General features: G+C 40.8%; 1 protein-coding gene across 1 annotated transcript in view; it reads left to right on the top strand.

Moving 5' to 3' along the window:
- Positions 1–23422, top strand: part of LAMB4 (laminin subunit beta 4) — a 790532-nt gene that overhangs the window by 467363 nt on the left and 299747 nt on the right. The window contains exons 16-18 of the mRNA XM_086967212.1: positions 15290–15469; positions 16990–17111; positions 17680–17800. Coding sequence (XP_086823338.1) covers positions 15290–15469; positions 16990–17111; positions 17680–17800 — 423 coding nt within the window. The remainder of the gene's footprint in view (positions 1–15289; positions 15470–16989; positions 17112–17679; positions 17801–23422) is intronic.

Raw genomic sequence — 23422 nt, 5'->3', positions numbered from 1 at the left:
AGTCTAATAATATAGGGGCCAGGATTTCTTGCAAGCACTTATACATTTCGGCTGGAATACTATCTGGCCCAGTGGCCTTGCCCGCCGGAGAGTTCTGCAGTGACATTACGACTTCACTCAGTTCCAGATCTTTATCTAGTATGTTCCTGTATTCATTTGTCAGGGGATGCCCACAATCCTCGAAAGGTACCCCAGCCTGGTTTACCCTAACCTCTTCTTGATAAAAAATTTTGATAAAACTCCATGAAAATTCTTCTAATATCTTCTGCTTCCATATAATCTTGGTTATCCACCTGCATTCTATCTATCTGATTTTTACTGCGCCCCTGCCTAATCCTCAATGCTAGTAACTTACCAGCATGGTCCCCAGTCTCATAGATGTTTCCGTTATATAGCTGGTATTCATCTGCCCTTTTCTGAGCCTCTACTTTATAAATTTCCGCTTTAAGAGCCAAGATCTTACATAAGCTTTCATTTACATCCTTCCCCTCTATGATGTCCCTTAAATTTTGTTCCTCGCCCACTACTAGTTGAGCCATTATCTTCTCATGTAGTTCCCGGGCTTTTTTCCTCTGGCTTGCCGAAAAGCTAATTCCCTCCCCTCTTAGTGCTGCCTTAAAGGCATGCCAGACGGAATTACAGTAAGCACTAAACCTATTTAAATAAAAAAAACAGAGTCCAGTTCTTAACGTGATTCACAAATTCAGGATCTAATGAAAGTTTCTTCTCAAACGTCCACCGAGTGGGGAGTTTATGATATTTAACAGGTCATATTCTAGGATCAGTGAACTATGGTCAGAGAGAACCTTCGGCAATTTACATATCCCTATCCTTCCTATCTCTGAGCCAAAAATAAGGAAGTAATCCAATTTGGTGTATTTTTCATAAGGGCAGGAGAAAAATGGGTATAACCTGGGTTCAATAGTTCCTTAATGCCCCAAACATCCAACAAATTGTGCATAATCATTAGGGCGGATATGGCTCTGAACACCTTAGGTTTGCGCCCTGCATATGAAACACTATTAGCTCCGCTAAAAAAATCTGCGGATATATTAAGATCTCCACAGAGTATTAGGGGATATGACTAATTCAATAATTCCAGCTCTGATTTATGAAATATATCTGGTTCGTCCTGATTGGACCCATAAACCGTGCACAGGGTGATCCCTATCTTTAGTTCAACTATAGCCCATCTTCCCCATGGGTCTGAATAGGAGCGTAGATATCCACCCAAATTATTTTTAACCAATATGGCGACCCCCCTAACCATGGACGTCTGGGTGGAGCAACCCACTAGATTGAAGCCCTTGATGTTTAATAAGTATTTCGTTGACTAAGGCAAGTGTGTATCCTGGATGCATAAAAAATCCAAGCGGTTCAAGCCCACAAAGCATCATAGTTTCTGCCTTTTGAGCCCTTCATTCAGGCCCCCTACATTTAGTGAACAAATCCTAAGTTTCCTCATCATATCCTTGTTCACGAATTGATCCACCATACAGTGGAACAGTACCAGTACTACACCTAGAACTATTATTTTTACCCCTTTTAATCCCCCAAACGTGCCCCCCACCAGTCCCCCATTCCCACCCTTCCCGTGCCCCCACACACCCCAACCAGAAGGTTTCCGTCCCCCCCTGAGAGAGCTCAGAACTAAGGCTGTGCATGTGATGTACGCGTTTTTTGGAAGGTAGCAGGTCTAGCATAAAACACAATCTTCTAACCCTTGTGGCATTTGGAGGGAGAAAACTCCTTTTAAAAAAAAATCCATTCAGCATTTCAACAATTCAAAACCACAACACCTCAAACGTATTAATCCCCCACAGCACTTCTCCACAGTTCAAGTCCTACAATAGCTACATCAAGTTATTTGTCCAGTGAGCCCAGATATTCCTTAGCTTTAATCTCTGAGGAGAAGTATCTAGTGGTCCCCTGGTTAATGATCTTTAACTGAGCTGGGTTAATCAAGTAAGCCTGGATTATCTTGTCCTGGAATGGTTTCAGCAGCTGCCTTAATCTCCAGCGCCTCTCTACCTGGATATGGCAGAAGTCCGGCCACACAAAAAATGAGACATCGCCACTTGATCTCCTGGCATCCCGTCTTGCCTTATCGGAAATAGACTGCCTCAAGAGGAAATTTCCGAAGAAGACCAAAATGGCCCGAGGTTTGTCGCCTTCCTTTACCGGTACACGCTGCTTAAAGGGAATGCGGTGGACCCTTTGAATTTCAGATGCCCAGTTCAAATCAGACATTTCCGGAAAAGCAGCTGAGAAGAGACTGATTATATAACTCCTGGTATCCGACCCCTCAATACCTTCCTGCACCCCCAAAACTCTGAGGATATTTCTTCTTAGTCTATTTTCAGTCTCCTCCAACTTCCATTGTATGTCCTTGATCTGTGCATCATGAGCCTCCACCTTTGTAACCACTCTATCTACATCATTTTCGGCACCCATAACCCTTTCCTCCAAATTAACGACTCTTTCCCCCATGCTGGAAAATGGTTTTGATAGTTTCCTGACCACACCTTGCATTTTCCTCATCCCGGCCTGCATTTTTCTACTATCTTGGCGTGCCTTCTCCCTATGGGCAATTATAGCCTGGTGGATAGTCTCGAGCGTAGGGGGGTCTTCGGGCCTCACCTGGGAGGTTGGTTTATCGCTGGAGCCTGAGAGTGGCGTGTTTGCTGAGTAATCCCAAGATAAGCCTTTTCTCATTCAACCTGGCCCTTTTTTAGTTGTAGAAAATAGACCTTCTTCGCTCTCCTCCATATCTGATTCCAGGCTACTAGCCCCCTGAGATGTACTTAAGGCATCATCAGACCATTCGGCATCCTCTGTTAAGGAAAAAAAGCAGTCACGTGGCTCTTTCTCTTCATCCAAGCTGTTTTTATCCTCTGGTAGACCCTTAATTCCTAGTGCAGCAGGTGTTATTTGGCTATCAACTGGGTTCTTATCTTCTTGAGTTCCTGGCAAACTGCTGGTCTCTGAGATTATATTAGTATGATTCTCATCCACCTCAATGCTCTTATTGCCACTATCATTGCTGCTTGATGGAATATTCTCCGGCACATTTTTAATGCCCTGGCTGATTGTTTGTGTCTGTTCATTGCGTATCACTTGTCCCCCAGCCCCCCTAGAAGTATCATGTAGGACAATGCTCATCGCATTTTCTTTAGTCAAAGTTCCGGGTGCTGTTTTACTTATTATTTCGGGGGCCTCTGTATTGACCTTCGGCACACCCCTCCCGCCCTCTGCGCCGTTATCATCATTTTCTGTCAGAGCGCTCGCCGCACAGGTACTCACTGTGGCCGCTGATTAACGTCCTCGCTGTAACAGATCAACCACTGAGGAGCCTGTCGGCTTATTTTTCACAATTGCTGCACTCGAAGATCCGCCCTTCCCTTTCCTCAGCTCGACCGGACGTATCTTTTGCACCTGAGCCTGAGCGGGGGAATTTTCAGTAAGAACCGAGCCGCTCTCCCTGCTGTGAAGGGAAGCTTCACTTTGCGCTCTCCGGGCAGCTACCGTCCCCACCGCTTTGGCCGCTGCTCCGCTCTGGACCGTCTTCGGAGCCATGAGGGAGTCCGTCGTCCGATAAGGAAGCAACAAGCCGCGCGGGTACGATTCCACGCAGTGTTTCACTAGCACAGTGATTCCGGAATGTTGACACCGAGGGCTATAACGGCAGGGCAGCATCCGCGGCACCCGCAGTTTTCGTGGCATGATGGGGTGGGCTAAACCAGGGTCCATGGGGTGATGTGCGCATTAATTAGGCACATACTCTCGCCTGCTACAGCATATCTGCCGGACCGCTACCTCCGTACACAGCTAGCGTCCCCCTATGCGGGCGCCATCTTGCTCTCGCCTCTATATTGTCTTTTCTCTTCTCATGGGTCTTTCTACCAAAACCAAGGACTCTAAAGGTAATCTTAAAAGATCTAAACAAACTTCTCCTACTCGGGAGCTTATACCGAAAGACTCTGGTACTACATTAGATGTTATTCTCTCTCGCCTAAACGCTGTTCATGATATTTCTCAGAGCACTAAAACTAATACTGATTTACTTCAAGTTGAAGTTGCGGCACTCAGGAATGACTTCAAGAATTTAACACTTTGTGTCTCCAATGCGGAATCGCGGATCAGTGTAGTGGGGGATTCCTCACATCAACAGGCTAAATCCATGCAGAATATGGAGCGCTCCCTGGTTGCCTTACGGAGAGATCTTACTGAGCAGGAGGATAGGAATCGTAGAAGCAATATACGTATCTTTGGTTTGCCCGAGGATGCAGAAAAAACAGCGCCATCAATGCTACAGTTTTTGCTCAATTGTATGCCTACTTATTGAATATTTCTTTTCAGAATGACTTTGAAATTGAACGTGCACACAGGGTTCCTACATTTAGTCGGAGGTCTTCACCTCATCCTAGACCGGTGGTTTTCAAACCATTGAGACATCAACATTTAGAGAAAACTTTGGCACTTATGAGGAAAATTAAAGCGATTATTTGGGAAGGCCACAGAATTGCTATATCCCAGGATTTTGCTAGAGATACTGTCATCAGGCAGAAAGGTTTTCTAAATTTGCGAAGGAGGCTTCTAGACATGAACATTCCGTTTTCTTTTGCTGGTCTTTCGCATTTCCGAATAACCTTCAGAGGTCGCACTCAGATCTTTTACGAACCTTCTGGATAATCACACTGAGTATTTCTTGTTTGATGTCTGTAATTTTGCTCTTACCTGTTTTTAGTATTCTTGCGATAATGCTAAGGTATCTGTTTCTACTTTAAGAGATTTGTTTGACGATACTTGTAGCTTTACATTGGTTTGAACCCTTTATTTGCAGGTTCTGCTCCCATGGTACAAGATGCAATTCTTTTCACACCTTTATTTTCCTTTTTCTGTCTATGGCTCCAGTAACGGTGTTCCTTCCTACTGTTCTCTTTGGTCTACTTTTCTAATCTCCTTGCCTATTCTCTCTTTGGGTAGTATCTCTCATTTCTTGGTTGTTAGGTGTTAATGGGGAACTATTATCATTTCTTGTTTAAGGTTCTAGCTCCTTGATACTGTTTAGTTTCTTGTATTATATATGTACCTCTCCTTTCTCTCTTTTTCTATTAGATAGATTTATATATATATATATATGTGTGTTGTGTTGAAGTCTTGCTTGCTGTTTATATCAATTCTCGTCCTCTTGTTCATGTCTGTTGGTGTTTATGTGTATTTATGGTATGTTATGTCTTTTCCATGTTTGTTTTTCTGTAAGTATAGTAAGCAGTGGTTTTCTAATTCATTCACAGATCATTCAAGATAATAGTTCATATTTTATTTTTAAACTTGTTGTTTCATTATTCTTATATTTTGTTCCATATTCCAATGCTCCCATACCCTGTTCTTAGATAGCCTATTGGTATTATGAACTGTTTATTCATTGCTAGTTGCATTTCACTAATGAGATATATGAATTGTTGTATATGAATTCTATTTTGTTTTTGTGATTTTATATCTATTTATGTACGTTACCTTTATCATTTATTGTTCTATAGTAATATATATATTGCGCTTTGCCATGTTTTGTATACTATTATATAAGCTTTTCTTCCTAAATGCTGTTCATATTGATTGATAGCTCCTCGTTAGATCAACTGTTTTCATCAATTCATAGAATGTATTTATATATTTATTTTGAGTTACCTCTTTCTGCTGCCTCTGTTTCTTATTCTCTATTGTTTTCTGCTTACGTGGGTGATTGGGGTTTTTGCTGGCCTCCTTGGTTGCTCCTACATGTTCTTTCCCCATATGCATTTTGTCTATTATAGACTTCCCCTGGTGGGTTTCTTTTTCTCTTTCATCCGGTATTTTGCTTTCTTTTTTCTCTTCACTTTTTCTTTTCTTCCAATCTTTACTTATTCCTTCTTTTCTAGAGTCTCCTGCTGGTATCCATTCTTAGTGTTTTCATTGGTTCTGTTTTGTCTTTGTTGTGAAGCTGCTAATGCTATGAGTTTATCTTCTCTTGCACTAAGTAATATTTGGTATTTTGATTCTGCACTATTATGCCAGGCTTAATGTGCGTGGGTTGAATCATCCTGTGAAGAGGGCAAACATTTTGGATTATTGTAAATGCCTTTCTATTGATTTAGTATTGCTACAAGAAACCAAAATATCGTATAAAGAAGCTTTATTGTTGCGGAAGGAGTGGGTTCTTGATGTTGTTTGTTCTGAGGCTTCTGGTAAGAAGAATGGAGTGGTGACTATGATTTCCAAAAATTCTGGATTGACAATTGTTACTGCGGAGCATGACTCTGAGGATAGGTGGTTGCTGACTCGTTTATCCAATGGTTCTCTCGATATTTATGTCATGAATATTTATGCACCTAATAATGATGATGCATCTTTTTGGCGTCTTATTACTAAAAATCTTTCAGAAGTTCCTCATAATGGTAATTTGATTGTTGGAGGGGACTTTAATCTGCCAATGGACCCCATCTTGGAGAGATACACTGCTTTTAAATTTCATCCCCCTAGGGCTCACAAACAGATGACTAACATGTGTTCTTCCTCTAATCTTACTGATGTGTGGAGATTGCATATTCCCACTGGTAGTGACTTCAACTTTTTTTTTCTCCTCACTCTAGCTTTTCTCGTATTGATTATCTTTTAGTTCACTCAGTACTTCTAAAACACTCTTCGAAATCCTGTCAATCATCCTATCCTGGTCTCTGATCATGCAGCGGTTTCCTTTACGCTCCTCAATTTTTCAGACAATAAGGAACCACGCACTTGGCGTGTGAATACAGAGATCTTGTATGATCAAGCTCAAGTTGATTTACTTAATGAGGATATTGCACAGTTTTTCTTTGAGAATGAGTCCTCGGTTAGCTCTCCTGTGGTTTTGTGGGACGATTTTAAGTGTACGATCAGGGGACAGATCATTAAAAAAATGGCAAAAAGGAATTCAGATATTAAGAAAGAGCTTGCTGCTTTAGCGGATAATATTAAGCGGAAAGAATCCCTATATAGGAATTCTAAAGATAAGGCACTTTTACAAGATATCATAAATCTAAAATATTCTTACAACTCTATTGTATCTTAGAGAGCTTACATTGGTGTCCAGGCACAGAAGTCCAACCAGCTGCTCCTAAAGAATCGACCAGGGAAGGTATAGGCGGCTACTTTAAAGTTCCAAGATTCTAATATTAGATCAGCGCAGATATCTTAAATAAATGATAGCTGTGGAGCTAGGAAATCTCAAACTAAAGAGATTCTTGAGGTCTTTCGTGAGTATTACAGTAAATTATACACTCCTCATAATCAATCCTCTCTTGATCAATACCAACAATTTTTTAATTCAATTCCTACTCCGACTATTTCTGATACTGATGGGGTAAAGTTGGGGGTTCCGATGATTCCGAGGAAATTATCCATGCTATCAAGACCACTCGCTCAGGGAAAGCTCCGGGTCAGGATGGGTTTCCCATTCTTTTTTATAAGACCTTTCTCACATCTTTCGTATCTCGCCTCAAGGATGTTTTTGATGACTTTGTTTCATTTGGCTCCGTCTCCGGTTCTGCGGCTGAGGCTACTATTGTGTTAATCCCTAAAGAGGGTAAAGATCACTTGAATCCTAAAAATTTTCACCCCATATCTCTGGCTAAACGTCTGGAACCATATATTCCCTCGCTTATTCACCCATCACAGACTGGCTTTGTTAAGGGTAGGTCGGCTAGGGATAGTATCCGAACATTTTGTCATATCCTAGGAAAAGCAAAGCTTTCTAACTTTCCTGCAGCGGCTCTTGCCCTCGATGCCGAGAAGGCTTTTGACAAGGTTCCTAGCCTTTTTTACATGCAGTGCTTCGATCTGACAATCTTGGTGGTTCCTTTGTCAACATGGTGATGTCTTTGTATGCACATCCTAGGGCAAATATAAGGGTTAACTGAGCTACCTCTTCCTGTTTTAATCTGTGTCAGGGTACCAGACAAGGGTGCCTGTTATCGCCTCTTTTGTTTTGTTATCTCTTGACCCTCTTCTTCGTTTACTTAATCTTAACCAAGACATTAAAGGATTTCAATTTGGTTCAACCTGTATAAAAGCAGCTGCCTATGCAGATTATGTGCTCATTTTTTTTGATGATATAGTTAATGCAATTCCTGCTATTTCTAAGACTATTAATGTATTTTCGGGTGTTTCAGGATATACTCTCAATAAAGATAAATTGGAGATGTTTCCTCTCAACGCGTATAAAAACATATTAAATATTTGGGGATTTGGTTTTGCCATACTTTAACAGACACAGTCTCGTATAATGAAGCTCAAATTTTAATTAAGGTTTGTCAACTACTGGATACTTGGGGCCCGATGTAGGTAAATCTACATTTACCACTTCATAAATACCGAATCATACCGAATCGGTATTTATGAAGTGGTAAATTAGAGGGGGGGAGATGTAGGTATTTCAGATTCGGTAAATACCGAATCTGTAAGATTCGGTATTTACCGATTCTGTAAATACCGATTCGGTATCCCCCATTGCTTCCTATGGGCCTTGAAGCCCATAGGAATCAATGGGCATTACCGAATCGGTAATTACCGATTCGGTAATTACCGATTTGTGCAAGGGTGCAGGGGGTGTCACTTTGACACCCTCCAGCACCCCAAAAAAAGGCATGTGAGCCATGTGGCACACAGACATGCCCTAAGGGCATGTCTGTCTGTCACATGGCATAGGTGTGCATGCACACATGTGCATGCACACCTGGATTCGGTATTTTAACACCCAATTGGACTGGGTGTTAAAATACCGAATCTGAAGGGCCTGTGGGACTGAAAGTAGTCCCACCTACATCCCAAATTTAAAAAATCGGTAAAATTACCGATTCGGTATTTTTGCAATTCGGTAATTTTACCGAATCGGTAAAATACCGAATCGGACAAAAAAAGGTGCCCTACATCTCAGTAGGCCAAATACCGGTCGGAAACGGCCGAAATCGGCCATTTCCGACCGGTATTTGGTACCTACATCGGGCCCTTGGTCACCTAAATACATTTCGTGGTGGGGACGTCTTCAAACTTTAAAAATGATGATCACGCCCATTATTAATTTTGTGTCCTCAATGCTTCCTGTTAAGTTGTCTTCGTCTTTTTTTCATGAAATTGATTCCCTCACTTCAAAATTCCTCTGGAGTGATACGAGAGCCAGAATAGCCTATAAACATTCGAGGAAACCCTATGATATGGGAAGTTGTAATTTTCCTGACTGGGATCGATATCAAGTGGCTTTTTTAGCCTCCCAAGGGGCTCTTTGGTTGTCTACAGATCCTCGACATACTCCGCCGTGGGTGTTTATTGAACAAGAATTATCTTCTCCTCTACCTACCTCTTCTTTTTTAACTGCGTCCACATTATCTATTCCTTTTTCTCTTGCTATTATTTCAGATACCATTGCTGCCGTGAAAGCTATTGATAAAAAAGTAGCTAAGCCAATCCATAAGTCTAGATGGTCTTCTTTGTGGCAGAATCCTAAATTTAAGATTGATATTGATCCGACATTTGTGGCCTATTGGGCTAGTAAGGGTATCACGTTAGTTCAACATCTTTATGGCCCAAATCATGATCCATTGCCTTTTTTTCCTTGGCTCGCCAGTTTCACTCACTAATTTGGATTTTTATAAATTTTTTTAAGTTAAAGTTACCGTTGCTAAGGTTCATTTTGATCCAGTTTCTCATACTGTTTCTCTCCTATCTATGTGGTTCAAAACAGGTCATGTGGCCTCAAAAATCTATACATTTTTATCTTCCACTCCGCCTTTGTTGTCTACCGCTACACAACAGAAATGTCTACATAATTTTGACAATGATCTTTTTAACCATATTTCCCCAGAAACTTGGCAAACTATTGGAAAACTTTCTTTACGTAATAAAATCTCTCTTTCACTAATTAAGTTTAAAAAAAAATCCCTCAATCTGCTGCATTGGACCCAGGTACGCCTGCACTCTCTCAATCTTAAGGATAATGATCTCTGTTTGAGCTGTAATTTAGCCGCTGGAACACATCAACATTTGTTTATTGAATGTTTTTTACTCCAACCTTTTTGGGAACTGGTTCGTAAACATCTCGTACTAATTTTTAACATTCAGTTTTAGCTTTCGTTACCTCTAATTTTGTTGGGTCCATGGGCTACCTTATTGCCATTGCCATTGGATTCTTTAGATATGCAATTACTAGACTTGTTGCTGACAATTGCGGTGAAGATTATCCTTACGGAGTGGAAATCATTTGGGTCCATATCTTATCATACATGGTGGGCTTAGGTCTCTTTTCTCCGTGGCGCTCATACCTCATTGGAGGAGAATCTTCCTTTCTCCCTCTATTTCTAGTGGGGTATGGAGATCTTTGGATAGATATGTGGACTTAGCTTCAAAAGGTATGGAAGAGCAATATCCCTTTGTGTCGTCTCCTTAATTTCTTTTTCCCGCGTTTTTGCAGCAGGAGACTCACTCTCTTCTCTTTCTCTTTCTTCTTTTCTTTTTCCTCTCTTTCTCTTTTTCCTTCTTCCTTGTCTTTTTTCTTATGATTAATTTTTATCAAGTCATGCACCTGACTCTTTAATATGGTTCCTTTTCGGTTTTATTTTTGCAACATGCTAATTGCATTATTATGTGTGAGCTATATTTGAGTGTTTAGACAGAGGTTTGTAGTGCTCTTTTGTCAGTGTATTGCTTTTTATTGTATCTTAACTATTTATATGTCCTTTTTAAATTAATAAAGATATTCGAACAAAAAAAATGGCTGTGGGGCTTTGTTATTCTTTTAACACAACTACAGACCAATCCGCTGAATGGAATTACACCAAAGTTGGCAGAAAACTAGATATTGGTCCAGAAAGCATGCTTTTTTTGCAATTTATTGTAAATCCATACAGTACTTTCAGAGATATTTAAGTTTCAAAATATATAGATATCTGGCAGCCCAACAGCCTACTGAGGCCCTACTGAAATTTGATTTAGTTGTCAAGACTTCAACCATGAAGTATTGGCAGCCCAAGAGGGCAGAGTAGAAACCCTGACCCCTAGGCCTCTTGTGGGGGGTAGGGGGTCCCACTGGGACTTTATTCCCCAACCAGCCTTGCGCCAGGAAGCCCATTTGCAGAGTGGTGGAGAAAGTGGTCATGGTCTCTGTATCCCTCTCAGCAATTCTGCTGTAGGGCACTTACTGGAGGTAACAGGAGGGCTTGTTGGCCCCTAAGAACACTCTAGAGCCAAGGGGACTTCATCCCCCAACCAACACTGCGCCAGGAGGGGCTTTTGCAGAGTGGTTGAGAAAGGGGACATGGCCTCAGAAGACCCATTAGCAATCCCGCTGAGTGGGAGTTACTGGATGAGTCTGTGAATGGGTTTGTGAATGGTTGTGTAAGAGTGAGAGAGTGGGAGTGGGTGTATGAAAGGTTCTAGGGGAGTGTGAGTGGGTGTGTTACGGATTTTGTGAATGATGTCATAAGTGATGTCGTCAGTGATATTGTTTGAGATGTTATCAGTGATGTCATCAGTGATGTCACTGACCATGTCATGAGAGCGGTCATAAGCAGTGCATTGTGGGGGTGCGATTTATAGTTAGCTCAGCTAACTATAACTGCTGAATTGCACTGGTTTTGTACAAGTGAAATCTGAACCTAACAATAACATCCATGTAAATATATATATATATATATATATATATATATATATATATATATATATATATATATATATATATATATATATATATATATATATATATATATATATTACCTACTGGCGGTCGCCAGTAGGTATATATAGTTAGGATTTTTTCCCTATGGGATTTCTGAAAATTCTATGTCTAATAACTTTGGCGTTTGTGGACGGAATCGGCTGAAATTTTCAGGAAAATGGCACATTTTGTTTCTGAGCAGCTCCTGGAAATTTGGGGGGGTTTCGTCAAGGGGGGGCTGAGAAAAAAGGGGGGTCCCAAAACGCGTTTTTAACATTGAGTTTTCCATAGGGCGGTTGGACTCACTTTTAGCTCGAACGGCTGAATGGATTTGCACGAAACTTGGCAAAATTGTAGGGACTGTTAGCCCGATGTGCCTTTGCTAGGTCTCAATGTATGTGCTTCAGTGGATTTTGAGAAATTAACGTTTAAATCAAGATATATATCTGTAACAGCGCTCCGGGCAGCGCTCCGGTTCGCGTACTTTTCGCTTATCGGAACTTTGCGAAGCGAAGCTGATTGGCTCTCCGGTGTCTGTCAACATTCTAAACAGTCCGGTGCGGCCGCCATCTTGTCTCTCGGTAGGATCGAGAGACAAGAGGAGGCCAAAACAAAGGAGGAAATGAAGGAAAGGGGGCAAGGTAGACCCCTTCTGACCCCCTAGGATTGATGAGGGGATATTATAGAGCCACGCTGGGCCCAAAAAAAAAAAAAAAAAATCCGTTTTTTTCGCCGTAGAGACGCGTCTTGGTACGCGAACCAGGCAGCTAACCGGGAAGCTAACCGGCAGTGTAACGGGAGTCTGACGAGTAGCTGATTGGCTGTCAACATTGTAAACAGTTCGGAGCGGCCGCCATCTTGTCTCTCGGTAGGATCGAGAGACAAGAGGAGGCCAAAACAAAGGGGGAAATGAAGGAAAGGGGCAAGGTAGACCCCTTCTGACCCCCTAGGATTGATGAGGGGATATTATAGAGCAACGCTGGGCCCAAAAAAAAAAATTCCGATTTTTTCGCCGTAGAGATGCGTCTTGGTACGCGAACCGGGCAGCTAACCGGCAGTGTAACGGGAGTCTGAGGAGAAGCTGATTGGCTGTTATCATTGTAAACAGTCTGGAGCGGCCGCCATCTTGTCTCTCTGTGGGATCGAGAGACAAGAGGTGGAAAAAAGGTGTAAATGAATGAAAGGGGTAAGGCAGACCCCTCCTGAACCCCTAGGATTGATGAGGGGGCTATTAAAGTTCCCTGGGGGGTGAAAAAAAAAATTGCGATTTTTCGCGGTAAAGGTGCTTCCTGGTACGTTAACCGGGCAGCTAACCGGCAGCGTAACGGGAGTCCGACATATTGTGTTTTTTGAACGTTTGTGATATGTGCACGTGTGGATTTTGTCTAATTAAGGTTAAAAAAATATATATATATCTTTAAGCGTGTTTTGGCGCGCTTACGTTTTGGGTTTGGTTTGCGCTGCAGAGACGATACGTCACGGTTATGCGATGCATCATGAGGCGTCTCACGGGCTACGTGATACGTCACTTAATAAAGAATATATTTTACAGCTATAGATATTAGCTTTTAAAAAAACAATGAAATTCACAGAAAAAACCATAGGTTATAGACCATATATAGTTAGGAATTTGGATTTACAAAACCTTGAAAATTCACTGAAAAAACCATAGGTTATAGACCATATATAGTTAGGGATTAGCATTTAAAAAACCTTATTTTATTTGCACATAACCATTGAAATTCCATATATAGTTAGTTGCACTAACTATATATCGCGGACCCGCAATCCACTGCTAATGATGTCACATATTACATCATTCATGACATGGTCAGTGACATCACTGATGACATCACTGATGACATCTCAAATGACATCACTGATGACATCACTGATGACATCTCAAATGACATCACTGATGACATCACTGACATCTCATTTGACATTACTGATTACATCACTGATGATATCATTTATGTGATAAAACATCTTCAGACTCTAATATAACCTTAGATACACTCAGTGTAAACAGGCACTCACAGACTGTCACACATCCATGGAGTTACTCACACACCTAGTCAGTCATGCAAAGAATCAATCACACCTCCATTTCCTCAACTATACAGTTATACACACCTTACTTATTCAAACATATACTAACACATATTTACTCTCTTATACAATCCTTGATACAAGTTCACAATGATTCATACAGCCACTCTCACATTCACTGGCTCTTATGTTCAGTTATTTATATATGTCAACTCTCACATGGAGTGTGTTTTACATATGTACTTACTTTGACATGTAGAACTGAGATATCCATTCACTCACCAATATACTCATGCACACAGTCAACTGTCCATACAGCTGTTTCTACATGCACTTTTGAAGCCATACACCTAGGGAATCAACTGCTCACACATCTATGCACAGAGTTATACACCTCCCAGCCACCCACACACATACTCAGTCTCCCATACAAATACTTGGGCAACCATTCAATAACCCATATAGTTACTGATATAGCTACTGATTTAAACATGCAGCAGTTTACAGAAGAACATAAATAATGATTGCCAAATTAAGACACTTTAATCACTAACCCATGCACTCAGTGAGACACATTTAATCATTCTCTCATACAGTCAGTCATGCACCTACTAAATCCTTCATCCAGACACTTATATATCCACTCATTCTTCAATATGTAAGACATATTTTAACTTTACAGAAACATACAGTCACTGGGTGTTGTCATCAGTGATGTCATCAGTGATGTCATTTGAGATGTCATCAGTGATGTCATCAGTGATGTCACTGACCATGTCATGAATGATGTAATATGTGACATCATTAGCAGTGGATTGCGGGTCCGCGATATATAGTTAGTGCAACTAACTATATATGGAATTTCAATGGTTTTGTGCAAATAAAATAAGGTTTTTTAAATGCTAATCCCTAACTATATATGGTCTATAACCTATGGTTTTTTCAGTGAATTTTCAAGGTTTTGTAAATCCAAATTCCTAACTATATATGGTCTATAACCTATGGTTTTTTCTGTGAATATATATATATATATATATATATATATATATATATATGTTATATATATATATATATATATATATATATATGTATCAGTATATATTAACTATACCTAACTCCACGTATGTGTACCATATACATTTTCAAGGTATATGAATGTGGAGTTGGTATTCTGCCAACCTAGAAAATAACCTTCAGTAACTAAGAAGTGTTGTTGCACTTATAACTTATTAGAAATTGTTATTTTATTAATAGAGAATTCAAATTTACATTTCAAAATATATCTCTTTAAAATTACTTTATGAAAATAATGAAATCAAATAAAATTGATTTAGTCTTGTTGGGGAGGGCGTTTTTTCGGGTTAGAGAAGGAGTGTTATTTCTAAGATGTTATTTTATTAAGAAATTGTGTTTTACTACATGAAAATTATTTTTTTGCATTATTATTTCAAAAGAAACGTATTTTGTGTCACATCATTATTGCAATACTCTTATCCAAATGTCTCCATGCAGGACTTCCTTCCGCCAGGTAATCCTGTGCAAATTGTCTACCGTGAGCCAACACCCGGAATACCGATTACTTGGACAGGACCAGGATACGCACGAGTTCTCAATGGGGCTGGATTGAGGTTCACGGTCAACAACATCCCATTCCCCATGGAGTTTGTGATTGTTCTTCGATATGAGCCTGAGGTACTTCAAGCCTTAATTTAGTCATATGTTTCACATCAAATCAATTTCCATCCACCCAGCAGCATTACCACTAGTGCCTGTTTAATTAAATTATTGATTCTGTTAATGTGATCACCTCTCCCAGGTGAGATTGTGTCCTGAACAGGTCTTGCTGCTGACCTAAGAGAGCTGATGATGATTTCATCAAGGTGTAATCTTTAATCAATTCAAAGTGTTTAGAGAACAGCGATAAAGCTGCTTTGGAGTGGACTTATTTCACATCAGTATGTGTAGTACTTCAATAGTAGCTCATGTGTTAACTATTATGTCTGTAGACAGACTAGCTACCAATGTATTTGACTAACATCTAAGGCTAGTTGTGGCATGTAGCACTTTACAGAATCCTCAAAAGGAAATAAAATACATATGCATTTGTAAAAGGTAAAACTTAACATCTTGCTGTGTCTGAAATGCTGAACTGTTAATGGGTGCAACTAAAGCTAAGATAGAACAGCAATTGTTCCCCACTTTACTTTGATGATCCAAAATCCCTTATGCATTGCGGCGCCCCGGTTTAAAATGTGTTTTTAGTCTCATGTGGTTGATATAGTGTATGGGGAAAAAACAACAGAGTACATAGATTTTGAAAAACTATCCCTCTATTCCCAATTAAAAGATTAGGCTCGTTTGCAGTTTTGTAATTTATTGTAATGAATTGAAAAACACATCTTAATATAGGCCCGTGCGCCTATTAGCATTTCATATGAAATGCCTGCCGGCCCTGCTACAACAGTCTAGCATACTCGCAATATGGAATATTGTCCATAATGTCAATCAAATCAGTTTATGGGGAGATGGGAGGGAGGTAGGAAGAAAATCAAAAAGACTACTGCTTTACACGGTCTCCTGTAAGTAATACAAGCTATATTTTCGGGAATGACAAGTTGCAAACAAACATTGGTAATGCATCAGTTTCGCCTATGTAATGAGCTCCCTCACAGATAACATTGGAGTGGAGAGGGTGTGGCACAGTGGTCAGAGCTGCTGACTTGGGCCTTGGGGATCCTGGTTTGAGTCTCGGTGGGGCCACACAACATCCTGTGATTCTATACAAATCACTTAATCTCTCCAGGTGATAAATTGTTATATAAATATGCTGCAATAGTAAAAGGAAAAACGTTATGAAAATATAGTTCCACCAAAGCAGATGTTATCAGTATAGCCGCTGCAGGAAACAGATAAGAGAAGCAGAGGAGGAACAAGCATTGGTAAATGCAGGAAAATATGCCAATAGAAATGGAGGTAAGGTAAGTAGCACACAGTAACCAACGAGAAGCCAGGAAAGAGAGGAGGGATGTAAGCCCCTTTTAAGTTTATATTAAAAACAATAGATTTCTCAAGCACAGCACAAGCGCTGTGCAGGCAAAACCTAAAAACAGAGCCTGTTGCTTCTAGTAGCTTAAAGTTAAACATTATTCCATAGGTAGTGGGTTGAATCGGTAACAATGCTCACTGGTGTTGTTTTATTTCCCATATTGCAGACATCAGGGGACTGGAGGGCAAAAATTATAGTTAATTCAACGGATCCATCAAGTAGTGAACGCTGCAGAAACAAGGAATCCCTCAATGAAGCTAATTATTTAATTCTGCCAGCTGCCTCCAGGTACGTTCCTCAGAAGGAACCATTTTTGACTTGTATATGTATGTTAGTTGCATGGGTTCATGTATGTATGAGTGGGCATTTGTGTTGCACATACCTATGTAGTAGATAGTGGCATCAAGGATGCAAGAACCAGAATGGCGATGTTCAAGTTCATGTACCTAGCCAAAGTAAGAAGTGGTTCCATTGTCCCAAAATCATGCGGAAAAAAGAAGTGACATCACGTGCTCTTTGACCTTTATGATAAATGAAATGGCATTAGAGGACCTTAGACTCCAATGACAGTTCTTTTAAAACTTTTTTTAACAGTCTACTTGTATAAACGAGGCTGCATTCTGTATAAAAATCATGTTGGATAAGAGACATGACACCAGAATTAAAAAAAGCATCAGGCGTACTTTTGAGAGCTAATTATTTAAAGATTGGAAAGCAGACCATATGGGTTGCAAGTACCAACATAATGATCACGGTTGTACATTTTGATAGTTGCTCCTAAATAAACCAACTAGTATGAAGCAGATTGTGCCACATATAGTTATATTATAACTCATGTATACTTGTCTTGCAACAGAATGGCTCTGCTTGACTCTCAGGTTTGCTTGGAACCAAGAAAACGTTATCTGATAGATGTTTATTTCACCTACCTCTCGGCAAGTGAGTCACAATCCAAGCCTCACATCTTGATTGATTCAGTAAGTAAAAAGTAACAATGTATTTTCTTCATAAAATCCAGCTTTGTCCTATGTATTGTTCATTGTTGTGGTTTGGGGTGTTACACTTCATTTTGTAATTGGTATTGATGGAGCTGTGAGCGAGAACACCCCATGCTGTAAAAAAGTCATATAAAAGGGCTAAAACATGTGCTGGATATCGAGGCCAGAAGAAGGACACAGTTCCATTACTTATTTTTCACTGATGGTGTAAAGTAATGATTCCTTACATCCTGATTCCTAAGAACTACCGTAGCTTACCTCTAAACTACAAAGTACCTAACTATGTAATAAATTACTACTTCTGGTTTAGAGTCTGACCAGTAAGGTGCTCCATCGCAAATGTATTAGAGTACACTGTCCGCCAAACCGCGCACTATATTGTGAGTCACGAGAACTTCAAATTTTCAACAGCATTGCCCCCACTGGCTTCACTATCCGAAACCTTACGACGAAAAAATAGCGGCCTTCAGAGTGGGGGCATCAGACCACCCACACTATTTAGAAAGAACAGTCTAACATCCTTTTTGTCAGTCTGTCACAAACGGATGTATGATGGTACAACGCATGCTTTTACCACGCATGCCGTTACAACGCAGATTTTACAACTCATACCATTACAACGCATAGCGCTTTGGGGTGCTGGATAGTGAATAGTTTAATGTACTATTCCAACTCCAGTCCCCGTGGATAGTAGGGAAGGTGTTGGATAGTAAATTAAATCTATTCCCTATCCTAGAGCGCCCCCCAGCACAATGCGTTGTAATGGTTTGCGTTGTAATGGTTGCGTCGTAATGGTAGTGCGTTGTAAAAGTTTTGTTGTAAAGGTTGTTTACCGTCACAAACAGAAGAAAGAAATGATGACACCCACATCATGCAAGAAATCTCACAGGGTGCAGGGACCATTACTGTTTTTTTCAGAAATAGAGTCCTGCTTTGGAAGTTTGTTTTGGAAAACATAAAAGTCTGGTGTTCGGCCACCTAAAAGATAGCATCTGCGTACCATACTTTCAGGGCCTTCACAGGAGCTGCAGTGGTGATGACTTCTGTAAGGTCACACAGATCATCACAGGGCTAACTGTGATCTCGTAAATTGGTGAGCAGCAGCCCTATAAAGTCTAAATCAGGCCCCATATTATGTCCCACATAAATTAAGTTGTAAGTTCTTGTCTCTCTCAAATCAAACAAATTGAAACAATCTACTCCTATGTAATTGAAGGCCAATTGAACAGGGAGGAACAATCAATCAATCAGTAGATTTGTAGAGCGCTACTTATCACCCATGAGGGTATCCAGGCGTTAGCAGGGCCCAGTGATTAGTTGAATAGTCAGGTCTTCATGAACTTTCACAACTATGGAACAGATGAAAAGGTCCATAGAAGAAAGGGTAGCCAGTTCAATGTCTTTGCTGCTGGGTGGGAGTAAGAGCGACCTCCACATCTGCTACGTCAGATGTGGGGAGGTGAGGTTTAGAGAAAGGGACCAGGAGCAGAGGTGGCTAGTGGGCTGATGGAAGTTCAGGCTGTGATTCCATTCATTTTTTTTTTCATTTCAAAACTTTAATCGGTACTTAAAAAGACACCATAAAAGCACAAATTTTAAAAGGTACATAAAAATACAATTTAAATACACGTACGTTTAAAAAATTTAGTAAAAAAAACCCCACAGTTCATAAGGCGTGGAAAGGGGGTTATTAAAGTGCTTGGTTATGTAGTATTGCAGTCCATTATCTCTCTAGTATTTCTTAGCCTCAATGCCAATTGAATAAAACTTACAGTACACAATAATGTATAAGCATCTGCGGCTTCCTGCAAGAATTTAAGGGCCAATTTTGCTTGTCTGAGTTTAGTTTCTTTTAAAAGCTTTACTAAAAATGTACGTCTTGGGACCGAATAAAAGGGGCATAACAAAACAAAATGAAGGGTATCCTGCGGAGACCTAGTGTCGCAGCCGCAGGTACCCTTCTCCCCAACTGTAAGAGTGAAACCAGAGGGGACGGCTAGTAAGTGGTGAAGCATATTCAATCTAAAACGCGTCATGTAATAACGATCCTGGACATTATACATGACTCTCAAGTACGGTTCCATTCCTTGCTTTTCAGTAAATTGGCAATAAGTTGCAATAGTGGGCTTACATCTTTCTTCACAGCCCTAGTGGTGAGGGACCACTCTGAATAAAGTTTCTTTAGGATTGTCTTGTCCTTTGCAGTCAAGGAATCTGGGTCAGTAAAAAAGTTTATGCATCCAATTGCCGCCATGGAGTCTTTTATATACTTCAGCCATGGTATCAGGTCCCCTTTGTCACGTTGAAGACAATCTTTTATAATCAATCTAGTCAAACCCGCTTCTGGGTTGACCCAAATTTTAACCCAAGCCAGGAGGGGTTTGATTTTTATCCGGTCCTCAATAAAAGGTTCTCCCAATTCCTTATGGATGATGTAGGCCGGGGTGCTTTGCGGCAGTTTCAGAATTCTTCTAAAGAATTTATTTTCTTCTACCTGAATCTGAAGCAATTTCTTATCCATGAAACCCCATACTTCTGCTCCATAGGTGACCTTAGCACAACATATTGACCTGTACAAATTAAGGATTTGCTCTGGTGACCATCTGCCCAGCCTTATCCCGTAGGCCATGATGGCCCCTGCTGATGACGCCAGCTTTGTTGCATGTTTCTGTGCCAGATTATTAAAGGTCCATTGATCGTCAAATAATACACCAAGATATGAGAAGGTCTTAACCTGGTCGATTTTATGTGAACCACTCTTATAAGTAAAAGTCCCTTTTCCCTTTACCCCTGTGGACATGATATAAGATTTTTCCAGGTTTGTTGACAGATCAAGGTTGGCCATAAAGTTGACAAAGCCATCAATCAATTTTTGTAGGCCCAATGGAGTTCTGGCTAACAGTACCGCGTCGTCGGCATAGAGTAATACCGGCACCGCTCGATGGCCAATTTTGGGTGAATCTACTTGTAGTTTCAAGAGTTCTTTGTCCAGGAGGTTAATGTATATGGAAAATAGGAAGGGTGCTAAAATACAACCCTGCCTAACTCCACTGGTACATGGAAAAGAATCAGTCCTACTTCCTTCTTGGTTGTATCTTACACTTGCAGATGTATTCCAATGTAAGTTTTTTAGGACGTCTACCAGGGATTGATCCACTCCTAGATTTGTTAACAGGGAACAAAGTTTTTCTCTATTCACCCGGTCAAAGGCCGCAGAGAGGTCCATGAACCCCATATATATTGACCCCCTGCTAGCGATGGTATATTTTGCTGTCAGGAGGTACAGGTTCAAGCATTGGTCTGTGGTGGATCTGCCCTCCCTGAAGCGATATTGAATGTCTGTCAAAATCTGGTGCTCCTCTGCCCTTTCCTGCAAGCGATGTAAGATGACACGGCCCAGAACCTTTGCCGTTACATCTATGAGGGATATTGGGCGATAACACTGTGGGTCATCGCAATTCCCTTTCTTGTAAATCGGGACTATGGTTGCTGTTGACCAGGAACGAGGCAGCCCTGCCACCACGGCCTCGTTCAGTACCCTTGTGAGCAGTGGGGCCCAGAGATCGATGTTGCTCAGATACAGATCAGGGGGTATGCCATCGGGACCTGGCGCTTTGTTCTTGCTGAGACCAATTATTGCCGATTTTACCTCTTCCAGACAAAAGTTCAGTTTTGTGTTGGGTCTTTGCCTTGATCCTTCGCGCTGGGTAAGTGGTCCAGTGTAGTTATAGAGGCTCTGAAAGTGAGTCTGCCATTGTTGGGGTAAGATTGCATTTAATATTTTCGGTGCTCCTGGGTCCTGGAAGCATGGGGTGTTGATTACCTTCCAGAAACCCGAGCTGTCTCGCCTTTCTGCTGCCTCCCTTAATTCTTCCCAGGCTTGGATTTGGAGGTTTTTTTTTCGACACTTCACTGCCTTTTTGTATTCAATCCTGAGCTGTGCTATTTTGGCTTTATCCCTTGGCTTCGATTGGAGAGAAAGTTTGAGGTTTTTGTGCGCCCTCGAGCAAGCACGATCAAACCAACGCGGGATGTTACATGTTTTGCTGGCCTTGGAAGATTTTAATAAATTGTCCACGTGGCGTGCAATTTCCTCAAATGCACTTACCACTGAGTCTCCAGTTACACGAGGGTCAAGACAGGTGTTGATGGCATTTAGTCCCTCCGCTATTAACTTTCTATAAAATTGATTTCCGTCAATCTTGGCCCACTTAATCCTCCTTCCCTGGTCCGTTGCCCTTTCTATAATGTCAGTTCTAACTGCAGCAATTTTAAAAACCAACCCCTTTAATGTGAGTGTCAGAGGATTATGATCGCTAAAGATACTTGTATCTATGGCCATACTACTGACATTTCTTTTTATAGTGTACGAGACTAGAATGAAATCAATGTATGACTGGCAGCCTCTACCTTTGAACGTTGGGGTGAGGTCTCCATTTTCACCTAGCTCTACCAGATCCATGGTATGGTCTAGATTATACCTTTTTGTTAGTTTCTCTAGATCCCATCCGTCTGTTGCATGAGAGAAATGTGGCCCTTTGGTTACAGTACATCTTGACCAGTCTCTGTTAAATGGCTTTAAATTGTCACAGAGATGACAGTTAAAATCCCCCATCAATATTAGAGTGGGAGTGTTTGGTGTCTTATTTAAGTGAACAAGCTTTTCTAAACAGGAGTCCAGTTCCTTTACAACGGATCCCCTTTCTCTAAAACTTATGGCGTTATACCAATTAATAAAAATGAAATTAAACGTTCTAGTACGGAGCCCTACAACTTGTATGTTAAATGAGTCCCAGTTATAATTAGACCACGTACCCTGTAAATTCAGGTCTACATACATTATAAGTCGCTCTTCCCGAAAGAGGTTTTTTAGCTGGGACTGAAAAGCATGTATACCCCTCTAAACTATACAGATCTGGTTCCACCGCCCAGGTTTCTTGGAAACATATAATTTGGAAATTATTAATGTAATTCCGCCATTCCTGGATTTCAAATTTGGCTGCTAAGCCTGCTATGTTCCAGGAAATGATTCGAGGGTTTTCCCAGATGGCTCCCCTGGTTAGGTTTGATAAAGCTAGTGATGACTGTGCTTCTTGAGCTGATACTAGTGTTCTTGGATTGGTTACTAATCCTACCCCAGCGACTCTATCCTGTCTCATTCTCTCTGGGATCTTTTTGCTAGTTGGTTGTTCTAGTATTTTAGTCCCCTCTGTATTAGTTTCCAGGTTCTTCTTACTCTTGCAGTGATTCAAGTAAGTGGGTCAATAGGTGTGTAGGGTCTTGTATGCATGCATGTTCACATTCTTGTTCACTTCGGGCGTTGATCAATAGATCATCGACGTACTGGAGTAGGGCAGTGTTAGCAGGCATGTGAATACTGTCAAGTTGTCGTTTCAATGCTTGGCTATAGATGCTAGGGCTTTCTGTGAATCCTTGAGGGGCGCGTGCAAATTTGAAGCTACGGCCATTTAAACAGAATCCGAAAAGGTACTGGCTTTCCCGATCAATGGGGAGACTAAAGAAGGCGTTCTTGAGATCGATTACAGTAAAGAACGTTGCTTCTGAATCAATAGCTGTCAATAATGACGAGATGTCTGGGAC

This window comes from Lissotriton vulgaris, chromosome 1_1 (assembly GCF_964263255.1).
Source record: "Lissotriton vulgaris chromosome 1_1, aLisVul1.2, whole genome shotgun sequence".
Classification (NCBI taxonomy): domain Eukaryota; kingdom Metazoa; phylum Chordata; class Amphibia; order Caudata; family Salamandridae; genus Lissotriton; species Lissotriton vulgaris.
This window is presented reverse-complemented; position numbering and strand designations above follow the sequence as displayed.